The sequence below is a fragment of the Pelodiscus sinensis genome, chromosome 16, assembly GCF_049634645.1.
Source record: "Pelodiscus sinensis isolate JC-2024 chromosome 16, ASM4963464v1, whole genome shotgun sequence".
Taxonomy (NCBI): Eukaryota; Metazoa; Chordata; order Testudines; family Trionychidae; genus Pelodiscus; species Pelodiscus sinensis.
This window is the reverse complement of record NC_134726.1, coordinates 22,767,148-22,780,200: the sequence shown is the minus strand read 5'-3', so window position 1 is coordinate 22,780,200 and position 13,053 is coordinate 22,767,148. Positions and strand designations below refer to the sequence as shown.

Genomic DNA, 13,053 nt, shown 5'->3' with positions numbered 1-13,053 from the left:
GTCAGTCACTATCAGTTCCTCAAAAAGTATGCATCCAACTTTCAAATATTTGGCTGTTCTGTATAGCACCATACAACACTGTTAGCACTCTGTATGATGAAGCCAAGTTAACTTTGAATTTGATTCTCAGGAAAGGCAAAGATGACTACTTTTTTGGTAAATGATGCTTGCATATTATTGTGGATTGTATGCTGGAAAAGATGCAACAAATACTAATTCTATTCCTGAATGCTGCTACTTTTGAGAAACTTTATGGATACAGTTATAGCTAGGCATATATAGAATAGTCATTGAGTACAGTCAATATTGTTACAAACAAGCAATCATCTTAAAAGAATCCAGAAAAGGGAAAATAAAACAGCTAACTTAAATATGCACATAACTTCAGAGGCACCAATGAGTTTGAAGCTAGTTTGTTCTTGCTGGATGTATTTTCCTGTGCTAGTAATGAAATATACATGAGTTTTAGCCATTCAAAAATTAGGGCAGAAGGATCTTGTCCATGTATCTAGTAAATTACTTGCTACTTATTTAAGTTCTAGCAGTTAAAACAGATTAATTTTGTTATTTTAACCAGTCTATTCTACCTTAGAGCCTCACTTATGGTTGTCAATTGTTTATACAAGACAAGATGAAGCTACAGCTGCATGCTCAAATCTTATCTTCAGTCCAAGCAGAGTGAAGAGTAAACAAGAAATGGTAAAAACACACTATACTTATTAAAAATTAGTTCCCACATCCCCTTTCCTCGTTGCACCTGCTCTTAAACTTAAGTCAGGTTATGAAATTCTTATGGCAGAGTATGATTTATTTGAACAGGGCCTGCTTCTTCTACTTAGAGATCCTCTATAAGGTTCCCTGTAATCTTCATGTCCATGTGGGTGCACAGTCCTTTTCTGAGTCCTCCATATAGGTTCAGAACTCCAAGCACAGGCAGGGAGCTCAGCTCTTCGGCTGGGGAAGGGGTGGCAGGACACTTGTCCGCAGAGGAGCAGAAGCAGCAGCAGCTACTGTCTGCTATAAATGAAGAAGGTGGTTCTAGCCTGTACTCCAAGGCTGGGCAAAAGATTATCTACAGGCCAGATCTAGCCCTGAGAGCCTCAGTTGGCTCCCTGCCTTATTCCTCAAAAAATGAGGTTTACAGGATCTTGCCCAAAAGTTTTTTTCCCCCCTGACAAATGGCCCCCTCTACATGGGGCTTTTTAGCAGCAAAACCTCTTTTGCAAAAACGATCAGCAGAAGATATGCAAATGAGAGCATAATTTGCATATTTTCTGCCACAAAAAATGGCAGTATCGATGTAGCCTGAGAGCTTGGAGGGAGGGGAGTCAGGCTTTTATTACTGCCCCTGCCAACAGTAGTTCCCAGTGGCTGGTTTCAATCAGTAGCAGCTGTCTGGTTTTAGGACAGGCAGCATGTGAAGTGCCCCTATGCCCTCAGCCTCTAGGCTCACAGCATTCAGTTCAGAGCAATAAACATGGCTCCTTCAGCTCCCCATAGCATGTACAGGAGCTGGAAGGCAGGGACCCTGGCTAAGGAACCTGCTAGGCTAATGGCTGGGAGCCAGGTAAGGTCTCCCAGCCAGAGCCGCCCTCTGCCTCCCATCCCATGTAACCCAAGCCTTCTGCACCCCTGCTCCAGCCTCCATATACCTTCCCAGACACTGCATCCCCTCCCTCAGGTCACAACCCCTGCTCAGACTTTGCACCTCAATCCACCATCCCTGGTCACAGCCCAAATCCCTGCACCCACTCCTGCCTGAGGTCACAACCTTCTCCCAGGCCCTGTACCCCCTCCGTACCCCCACTCTGTTGCCCCAGTTCACAATCCACTACTTCACTCAACCCCCCTCCGAGATCCCATACCCCAGTATTTTATCCCAAACTCCCTTCTGCACCCAACCTTCATCCCAGCTGGAAGAGTGCAGCTCTTGACCACTTACTAAATTCTTGTAGTGGCCCACCATCAAATATTCCCCACCTCTGTGTTAAGGGGCTTAAGGAAAGAAAAAAGAATCTTTCTCTAACAATTTTTTTGGAGTGTTGCAGATATCTAAAATTATTTTTTTAAATCCTGTGTTACTAGTTAATACATGATAAACTGTATTTCTGGCTCTTATGAGTCAGCAGTATCAGGTACTAGGTGTGATGCTAGCTGTCCTGTAGCATTTGACTAACACATATAAATAGGATCTTGAGCTTTCGTGGGCACAACCCACTTCTTCAGCAAAGGGTAGTGTTGATTTTTTTTTTAATTTCATATTAAATAATCATAAGCATTGCTCCTTGTTAATTATCCCTTGTTTTAATACATTTTCTTCCACATCTATGGACTATTTAAAATATATATTTAGATAATTTTTATTTGTACTGGTGGGTGCACATCCACACACTACCTCAAGATTGGTGTTGCACATAAGAAATTTCAAACTGCCCAAGGATGGAAAAATCTTAGAGGGAACACAAGTCCTCTAGATGCTACCATAATGAATACCAAGTGATTTGAAATATGTAGTTGCATATCCCTCCCCCCCCCACATACTTCCTCAGCTAGATTATTTTGTGGACTAGGTAAAGTTAACAGAAGAGATTACATTGCTTTTATCTGTTCACTGACAAACACAAGGGGATCAGAGCTGATGGCACAGTCAACCTTCAAAGTAAAATTTTATTTGAAAAAGTTACATAAAATATAGGGTTTACACCACTAAATGTATTAACTACAGTTGGACACCTTTCAGATGGTGCATAAGGTTACTTACCTCGTACCTGCATCTAGTTATGCAAAAAAAATCAAGTGGAACACACTACATCTGCTTTATATGGACTTACTTTTGAAAACAAATTGTGCCCAACAGTTGGTGAGACTGTTTTTGCTATATAATTAGTACAATGTTAAGACATAGGGATTTCACCTCCACAACCCAGATGCATATAAAACTTTCAAGAGCATTAGTAGGTTTGTTTGAAGAGGGAGTACTTTAACACTCGAGACTACAGCATGACCTTCTACGCATTTAATAAAAGTTGAATGTTGTAAACAAAGACGTAACAATTTATTGGCATTAATTACAAAATAAAATATTAGACCATGATTTTCCATCATGTCTGTGTCAGTAAATGTTTTAATTTTATTAGAATGAAATAATGAGAAGCAAAGTACATTAGGAATCCCAAATTCATCAAATTGCAGATAGGGTCCCACATTTTCTTCCTAGTTGCTCTCTGCCATGCAAACAAGCGTGTGAATGTTGACATCACTAACCGTCTTTCTGCAGTGCCCACATGGCCACAAGTAGGTCAGATTCTGCCCTTTGCTCCCTGAAGCAAAGGCATTATTCTGTCTATGTCCACTGCAGTTTTCTTCCTCTGTCCTGGAGATAAGGGAGTAAAAAGCTAACCACCATTGTCAAGACTGCACTGTCCCTTTAAGGTACCACATTCCAGCATGGCTTACACAGCAATCCTAGGGAGAATGGAAAAAGCAGTTACTAATGCTGAAAAGTCTAGTGTTAGAGTATTACTGATTAGCCTTAAAAGGCAGAAAGCTCCCAAATCACAACAGATTCCAAGAGAGAGAGACACAAAATGTAAAAATGAAAGAGTATAGTGGCAACATTGGGGACCCACTTATAACAGAATCTGGATCATGAACCTTCCATTAAATATGATGGCACTACTACCAGAGCAATTCAAACTTTTCAGAGCAGATTAGTTAAGCCATTGGATGGGATCCAGCAACCCTAGGAGGACTGTAAGCATTGAAAGATTGCAGCCAATCTTCTGAACTGGGCCTTTTGAAGTAGGGATGTGAACAACTAGTTGATCTCCCCACCACACTTGCTGCCTCTATCAGAAAGAGGCAGCAAGGGAGAAAGGGGGAGCTTCAAGGTGGCAGCGCTGCATGGAGCCCAGGAATAGATCTTGGGCTCCACACAGCGCTGCCACTTTGAAATACTTCATGCAGCCCGGGGCCAGCTGAGGACTCCCCCCGCTGATCCCGGGCTCCATGCGGCGCTGCTGCTGCTTTAAAACGCTGTGTGGAGCCTGACGCCCGATTCCATGTGACGCTACTGCTTTGAAATGCCGCAGGGAGCATGGGGCCAGCGGGGGACTGCTTGAGTCCCCTGCTGGTCCTGTGCTCCCCACAGTGTTTTTGCCTTTGAAGTGTAACTACACTTCAAAGGCGGAGGCGTCCTTATGGATTAATCAAATGGTTAGCCGATTAAATTTAACATCTCTATTTTGAAGCTGATATTTATTGTTAAGGCAGTTCCTAAATACCAACCAAGTATAGAGTCTCATTGTACCAGGTGCTATATAATGCAATTTTTGTTAGAAAAAGCACCCAGTTTAGGCAACAAAAAATTTTCACTCTGAATGACTTTTTTTCCTTTTCTCATCCCTTTATTGTCAACAAAGAGACAGTGTGGATTCTGCTGTTGTTTTTGTCAAGAACTGGCTTCTGCCAATAGCCCACAATGCCTGCCCTGATGGCAGTATTCAGTGTTTTGCGATCTCTTCTGCACTGCAGGCATGCCCTCCTCCCCTGTCAAAGTGCCGAGAAGTATCTGACAGCTCAGTGAGCTGCTCCATTTGAGGAACAAACAACAAATCACTGGAATCCTTCTGTTCTGCCCTGCTAGGAACACAGCAACAGACAGACTGCTGCTGTAAGGAAAAGGCTGGAGAGATTGCTGTATTGCTTTGACATTTTTTAGCACGGAGAGCTCACATTGCATAGGGATCAGCTCTACCTTCCCACAACACTTCACTGTGGGATTCTTACCCACATTGCTTTCCTCTAGTTGCGAACACCCTGTTGACAAAATGGCCATGAGATATCAACAATGGGAGGCAGAAAAACTGGTTGAACTGGTTTTCATTTTTGGCAACTTTTGCATGTCAATAGCACTTTCCTCACCAAACCTTCCCAGGGTAGACAAAGCCTGACACACATCCCAGTGTTGGGCATGTAACACAGATGCACAGGCTGTGTGGTTTAAAGTGTATTTCCTTCCTACGCAGGGGATCACTCCTTGTTAAATAGCTGCATCATGAAAACATATACTTAGGTTGTTTGGGAACTCCTTGTTATAGTCAGTGTGTTCAGGCACACCCATCTTAAAAATCTGCTTGCACCAGCAGTATGTGTGTTACACTGAACAGACTCAACATGCTTTAGGTTCATCTTAATATTAAGAGACCAGATTCTTCTAATCAAGATCAAAGACACTGAATAAAGACTGCATACTGTACTGTAAAGCAACAAAACCCTAATCTTTCCAATGCACAGTTAATCTACAATAGAGGCCAGAACTCTGCAAAGCATTTAAGCATGCAATTTACTAAATTAGGGCCAGAGAGATCCAACTCCTAGCAATAATTATTTAAATGTTACATGAACTGATAGATTTCTATTTAGCAACGCCGCACCACTATAATACTTGTTAAGAAGTGCCTGTGTGGCTCTCAGGACTTTCCTTATACATCTTGCCATACTGAGAAACAATGGGTAACTCTTTCAAAGGCAGAGCATACAGATAAATATTCTTTCATAAAATCTTTTGACCAATAAAGGTTTTGTTGTTGCTGCTGCTCATTCATATTCATAAAATGTTTTAACTGATAAAAGGGTTTTGTTGTTGATGCTGCTGATTACAGACTGTAAATTCTCTTCAAGAAAAAGGGAATGTATTTTTAACTGTGAGGACTGTGGGGACTTCAATGGGAATCCCATGCCTAAGTTCACACCAGGTCATGCTGAAAATTCCCCCTTCAATGTTTAACACAATACCATTTAATAATCAACCTAAAAATACATTTATTACACTTTCTATTCATTGTTAGCCCACATCAGAAAAAGATGTGTTGGGAGAACACCATATGATGATGGATTCAAAAATCAATGCCCTTTGGGGAACAGGGGAAATGTAACAAATGTATTTTACATCGAACACAGTGAAAATAAAGCTCTGCCCACATGATAAACAGAAACCACTCTAACACCAGCATCATTTTATGTAACTCCAGGAAGAATCTTGTTTTTTTCCGTGCCAAAACATTAAAAGCTCTGATACCGATTGAATCAAAACCACCATTAAACAGGAACTTTGTACCTGATTTTTAAATGTGATACATACCTTTATCACTCTATCTATCTCCTGTTTGTTTAGATCCTCTCCACATTCTTGGCTCAACTGATTCTGGATGACGCTCCTGCGTACTTTATAATTTTTGGAATAGATTCTAAGCAGAACCTGCCGATGCTTTAAAACAAAAGCTTATTTTAACACACAAGACAAAATTATCTGCATTGTATTTTTAAGCATCAACAAGAAAACCACCAGGAGTTTCAAAACAAGTTTCTAGGTACATCAATTTGCACGATACATTCGCTAAACTGTGCTAAAGAAATCTTGCTTAGTAAATCCCTTTTCAAAACAGTCCCATACTAGCATGCTAGACTTTCAGCAAATAAGAATGAGATTTAGCACGTATAGTTTATTTCTGTATTCAAACCACTGTACAGAGAGGTTAGCTAACTAATTCTTTCAACACTCTTGTGAGGAAGACATTATCCCCAACATACAGAGAAACTGAGGCACAGATAGTTTAATTAATAGATCTAGAAGCTGGGCTAAGCTAAGAACTCAGGAGTTCCCAGCCTTCTGCTCACTTTGCTTGACTAGATTCTCTATAATGAATATCTAGAGCATGCTGCTGTGGGTCTTCCCTGTGAAAGTTGTTTTATATCATGAGAGGAGACTTTCTACATCCCCACTTCCCATTACATTCACTTTAGAGGTAACAATTAAAAAGCCAGCTTAGGCCCACAAATGCCACGGTTACTTCCCATTCTAACTATAAGGAAATTCTGACCTCTCAGGTTTCACCATGGGGTAACTACTGGATATTACTGGCTTATTTAACAGCAAGGAACAATATGTAACATGCTCTAAGTTCTGGTTTGAATGGAGCAGCAAACTGGTGCTACTCATGACTACAGAGCTATTTACACTGTCATTGAATTAGTGCACAGCATATGTTATTACTTCTGTCTGTTCTCTAATACCCAGTGGAGCAATCATCAGTGCTGGGTACGGAGCACTACCTCTCAGCTTGGAATAGCTTGGCACTGGAAACCACAGACTGCAAGGAATATGTGTGTGTAGCCCACTGTATCACTATTAGAAGCAAGAATGTAAATAATACCAAGCTCCCAGCAAACAGTAATCTGGGAACGACTTAGCTCAATTAACAGCCGTGTTTTCCTTTACCTGGTCGTAAGAGTCACCAGCCTCCCAAAGTGCATAAACCTTTAATTCATCCGGTGAAACAGCATGAATCTGTGGGGGAAACTAAGAAGAGTTTGCAGCAGTCAGGGCTGTTGGTTTAATTTTAGACACAGGCTATTAAAAATCATCTTGAATGAGTGAACATTGTAAGCTCCAAGACACCTTATATTGCTCCAATTAAGCCAAAACCATGTTTGACCAGCTCCTTCTTTATTCACTATTGGTGAAATTCACTGATGTTCTAAGGATTCTCCCACCCTCCCCATGAACTGCTTCAGAGGGGTAGCCGAGTTAGTCGGTAACAGGAAAAACTTAAAAAACAACAAACAGTCTAGTAGCACTTTAAAGACTAACAAAACATGTAGATGGTATCATGAGCTTTTGTGGGCACAGCCCACTTCTTCAGAAGATCGGAGTGGGTTGTGCCCACGAAAGCTCGTGATACCATCTATGTGTTTTTTTAGTCTTTAAAGTGCAACCAGACCATTTGTTGTTTTTTAAATTTTTCATGAACGGCTTATTTGTTTTGAAGGTAAGTGGAAATTAACTGACACACAGTGTTCATGTAGGCTCTCTGCCATGGAGGCCTGGACAGCTGGGGATGGGGGAATTTCACTCTTTGCATGCAAATGCGAAACACTGAAAAGAGCAATTTCAGTGCTCAAATGTTAAATGATATTTCATAACCACCAAACATTTAGTTCTCTTCTATAAGCAATACAACTGTTTCCGACCGATACAACTGTTTCCATGCTAAAAGCTGCTCAGAGCTGTTCTCTGATATTGCATGAAGCTGAATTTTACTCTTTCTACAACTTTTTACATTGACTATGGCATTTTTAGGGCTCCAAGGTCCTACAGCGATACACATATATAAACAACAGACCATCAGACTGACTAGATTGGACAAATATTCAAGTGTCACTCTTGCAGCCACCAAAACCATGGAAAAAATCATCAAAGCTCCTGGGTGAGGAGCATAGCGTTGCTGAAACACCTTTCATCTCATCTCATGGGCAGGCTACATGACCTCACAAGAGTGAGCAGAAAACTACTTAGAAAGACAGGCATTTGCTTATTGCTGCCTTGGAAAATGAAACACTTGCAAGCACCCACACAGAGGGCAACAAGCCTTTGGTTTTAAATAAGCTGCCATGCCCTTGTCTCTCTCTCTCCACCTTGCCACTCACGCTCCATACAAATGCTTACATGGAAAAAAATAAAAAACCTTTTGTTAGCCCTAACTTCTTTCCTCATAGCAGTGACTAATGAGCAACCCTGGAGCACGAGCTCTCTTGTCATGCTTCCTCCATTAGGTCACTAATTATTTGTTCCTTGCAAACTGGCCAGACACCTTCATTTTGAAAATTGGCCAATGGAGACAAACAAGCCAATTCAGAACCCTTCCCCTATGGCAGAGGGATGGTCCGTTTGTTCCTTTTCACATTTAACTGTTAGCTGGTATGAAACATACCTTTCCTCCCAATCTTCAAAGGCTTAGATGAGAGCTCTAGATGACTATGGCAAAAATCCCAGTCTTTTTAGTCTGCTGTCTTACTGTAAAGAGGAAAACTGTGTTTGGTAGGAGTTGCCTGGAGAGATTAGCACCTTGGAATGCTGCACTGATCCAAAACTGTGACACACGATGTACACAAGACGTTGCATCTGGGAAGATCCAGAAGTCTGGCTGTTTTAGGATATAACTTTACAATCTTGACTTGTCAAACATTCCTCTCCTCAAAGGAACGCTATTCAATAAAGGCTGGCTTCCTAGGCTATGAATCTCCCACAGATAAAGGGAGGCACATCAGATTCTGACAGGAAAATGAATTATGGTTAAGGCCTGTGAGGGGGAGAATGCAAAGAGCAAGAAGTGTTTATTCAAGCACTGTGTTACACAGTCACCTGCTCTCCTCTCTGATAGAGCTCCAACAGACCTGTACAGCAAGTTGCGTTTTCCTACATCAAATTGCACCAATATGCCTGCATTTATCTCAGCCATTCAGGAACATGGGTTCTAAACCAACGTGGTTTTATCAACTCTCAGTAGCCAGAATGCTTCCAAGGAAACAGCAGATTGGAACTTTAAAAAAAGAAAATCTCATTTTTTCTTTTTGCAGAGAGTCTGCAAGTCACACTGTTGCCAAGGTTCTCTCATTCTCCTGCTAATCCCACTACATCCCCTCACCTCAGGATTTGGACAGAGGCCAGCAGTCCTTCCTAAAGTGCTCCCATCAAGACACAAAGTGAATGGAGTGGCCCTGAAAACACCCTTCAAAGACCAGTGAGGGAAGGCTGCCAGTATTCCTCCACATCTCTGAAGGAAGCAATCATAAGCGGGGGAAGGGGCAGCTACTCAAGGAGGTCAATGGAGTCTCTTTATGGGCAAACATCCTCGAGTGACTGTGGTACTTCAAACAAATGCTCACTCCAACCTCTCTCTTGCCCTAGCTTGTCTGGAATCTTAGGCTAAAGGAAACAATAGCCAACTGCATTCAAGTATATGAGAGCCTCTCTCTTTCAGGATCCCTCAAATGTGCTGACAACTGAGCATTTCTTTTGGCTTGAAGATGTTCCTGTTCTACCAAGCATGCACAAGCCACGTACCTCTGCAATAGGTGCCTAACAGCCCTGTGGCATCTCAGTGGGTTCTAGTACAAAGACACAGGAGCCATTAGACTAAACTTGGATCCTAAGCACACCAGGTCAGAGAATGTAAATTCTTCATTTCTATGGAGAACTGGTAAAGGCTTTAACCCAGCTTTTAGCAGTACATTTTCTCTGATGTGGCAGCTCAGCTTCACCCCTCCTGGGAGGCCTTGTTTGAATTACCTCAGTTCATTAATTTTTATCACTGGTGCCATTTCATTACAGAAAATTAACATGCAATTATTGCATCAAGTATTAAAACAAAAGGTGCTTGCATGGCTACGAGGGAAGCAGCCCTTGCCCGAGCAAGCTCTGTGTCCACATGGAGCATTTGGTGAGTTTAAACAAGCTCCACTAATCTCAACTCCCTCTGCAAGACATAGGGGAGGGGTCCTAGGGAGAGAGGATTTAAGCTAGTAATTGTGACAGTGCAGGGACTCTATCTAAACAGTGGGACTTACAACCAGGCTCACGCTAAGTGGTGTGCTTCTAGGAATGAGCAATGCGGTCGGTCACAGGTAATGTTAGACAGACATAGTGGCCGGCTGGGCCCAACAGCCTCCATGCCATCCCTTCAGTAGGGAATGTTTGGCCTTCAATCAGGTTCTATATTTAGGGCTTCCTCTGTTACATGTTCCACAGCCAAGAGGCATTTCCCTCTCCTCCATCCAGCTTCCTCAGGAGTTGTTTTTAAAGCAAAAACAAAGTTTCCTTCATTCCCCATAATGTTCACATAAAAATATAATAAAATAATTTACAACATTTCAAAACCAACCCAATCCAAATGACCCCACCAGCAGCAGCCTCAGCTAATGAACGTTTGCAGGATGTGCAGACAATGCATGGCACAAGAAAGCGAGACCCTGCCACAGACATAGGAGGCATCTCCAGGTAGAAAACCAGCCAGGATGGGTACGGCTGCAGCCAGGATTTAAAAGTCACCCAACAAAAGGAAGAAAAAAGTCCCCAGTTCAGTGATCTCTCTAGCACATCCCCTTTCTGCCCCCTTCCCCTACGCCTCGCCTCTTGCACTCTGGGGGCCCTGCACTTGCCTACTCCTCCCCCTCCTTCCCGAGCGCCGCGCATCGTCAATCGGCTGATTCGTGGCAGTCAAGCTCTGAAAGGGAGGAGGAGGAGCAGGGGCGGGAAAGAAGCCAGGCAAGGATTTGATACTTTAAAGAAGGTGCAAATGTTTCTTTTTTATTATTTGAAGTTGATTAGAATTCTATCAATATAGGAATGATTAAAGCATGTCCACTTGTATTGAAGTGGTCAGCATGCCATGTATTAATGGATTCAATCTTATTCTTGGGGTCATGGTTAGTGCACATGACTGATTTCAATCTTGCAGTCCACTGAGACGAAGGAGGGTCACGCATGCAGCCCACTCACTAGCCCTGGTTGCCCATGACTGCTCTAGCTGCATTTCAAGTGCATTACGTAACTCCCAGCTGCCACACTGCGTATCTACCAGGCCTTGCCACCATACCATCGTATTCCTTCCTCCCTGCACTGGCCTTGCTCTTTAGCAGCGTCTTAATTCCCATCCTCCAGCCCTACTTCTGAAATATTTCCTCCTCTCCTCACTGTCCTCCTCCTGCACTTTGTCTTGCCTCCTCCTTCAAGCAGCTCACCCTTCCCTTTTGCTCTCCCCCTGAAGACTGTGGACTCCAAGTTTTCCCCTAGCTGCCAAATGACCAGCACTGCGACCTGGCTTGTAAACTGGTTCCCCCCTCAGGCTCTTTCTGCATTCACTACAAAGGTAGCTCCCTTTTCTCCTGTAACCAAGCTTTCTTCAGGCCATGCTACAGAATGTCCTGACTCTCAAACCTACAAATCTCCCCGTCTTTATGACGGCCCTTGAAACAAGGAGGAGGACATGGAAACTGTCTGCAAGGAAAGGAAACTCACCAGCCCGTGACCAAAGCAATGTGGCGCAGGCACAGCATGCGACTCCTGTTATATTTTCCTCAGCCACTAGTTTTATCGCCAGGTGTGTCCTGTGCCCCTGAGATAACAGATACCATTGTACCTTCCCGACAGCAGGACTGAGAGCAAGGAGTGCGCACAGCTATAGCTACAGCAAATGTCCCAGGGGACAGCCTGGAATTTGGATCAGTTGTGTGAATAACAAACAGTGAATGCTTGGGGTCCAGCACACAGGACGCTGTACTTTTGAGTTCTTTTATGCCAAGAAAGAGGGCACTGCAGGGGGAGAATGCACAGGCAAGGACTGCAGGCAGCAGGTGGGCAGGGCAGCCAGACAAAGCCCCAGCTTCAATGGGCCAGGGTACCGGGGCAGCTGCTCAGAGGGATATCTGCCCCAACCACATAGCATGGATGCCCTGTGTAGAAGGTTTAAAAGCCCCCTAGCCACTCAGCACATGTGCCCTCCCCAAAGGGTACAATATAAAAAGGATACTTACAGGCACCAAAATCTGTTTGCAGCCAGTATCCAGTACCGTGTCTTGTAACATTTTGTCTGAAACACCACTAAACAACAAGTGTCCCGGGGGCAGACTGGCCAAGTGAAGATTAAATAACCGCTTAAGCTCACTCAGAGTGAGAACAAACTGTTTCTTAAAGGTCGTCGTCACAAACGCTTTCAGTTCTTGTGCAACTCGATCCGTGCACCCGCCTGGCAAGTGGCCATTCAACGAGTCCATGGAGTTCTCCTCTGAATGGACACCATTGACCATTCCATTGTTCATACTCTCATGGGCGGACGTGTCCATAGGTTCCTCATCGCTCACCGGCTCCTCTTTAATGCGGACACTGGCCATATCCACATTGGATGGAGTGTTGTTTGTTTTGCTCTCTGCCTTTTGCTTTTGAAACTCTTTCTCCAGCAGCCCATAGTTCTGTTTGACTTTTGCTTTAGCCATGCTGACCCTTTGTTCCCCAGAAACCAGAAGCGGGTGAGCTAGTAAGATACAAAAGCACCACACTGTTAAAGAGAATCTTGGTGTAACCTGGACATTAATCCTGCAGAATATTTATTAAAACAGATCTTAGTGAATTAAAGGCACTGAACAAAGTTTACTCCAGAGTTCCGAGACTCTAAAATGATTTCAGACAAGGTTTTGTTTTTAAAATAGGTGAACAAG

The 13,053-nt window shown here is 43.1% G+C and overlaps 1 protein-coding gene across 6 annotated transcripts in view; it reads right to left on the bottom strand.

Moving 5' to 3' along the window:
• Positions 1-2,649: 2,649 nt before the first annotated feature.
• Positions 2,650-13,053, bottom strand: part of POLR3E (RNA polymerase III subunit E) — a 42,272-nt gene continuing 31,868 nt past the window's right edge. For 5 of the 6 annotated variants that reach the window (XM_006112794.4, XM_006112795.4, XM_075899468.1 and 2 more), the window contains 4 exons: positions 12,373-12,869; positions 7,280-7,360; positions 6,143-6,268; positions 2,650-3,465 (listed from right to left, as the gene is read on the bottom strand). In XM_006112794.4, the coding sequence (XP_006112856.2) occupies positions 3,409-3,465; positions 6,143-6,268; positions 7,280-7,360; positions 12,373-12,869 (761 nt within the window). In that variant the 3' untranslated portion in view covers positions 2,650-3,408. Of the gene's footprint in view, positions 3,466-6,142; positions 6,269-7,279; positions 7,361-7,796; positions 11,955-12,372; positions 12,870-13,053 lie in introns of those variants that run through there. The other variant, XM_075899470.1, reaches the window with a different exon arrangement.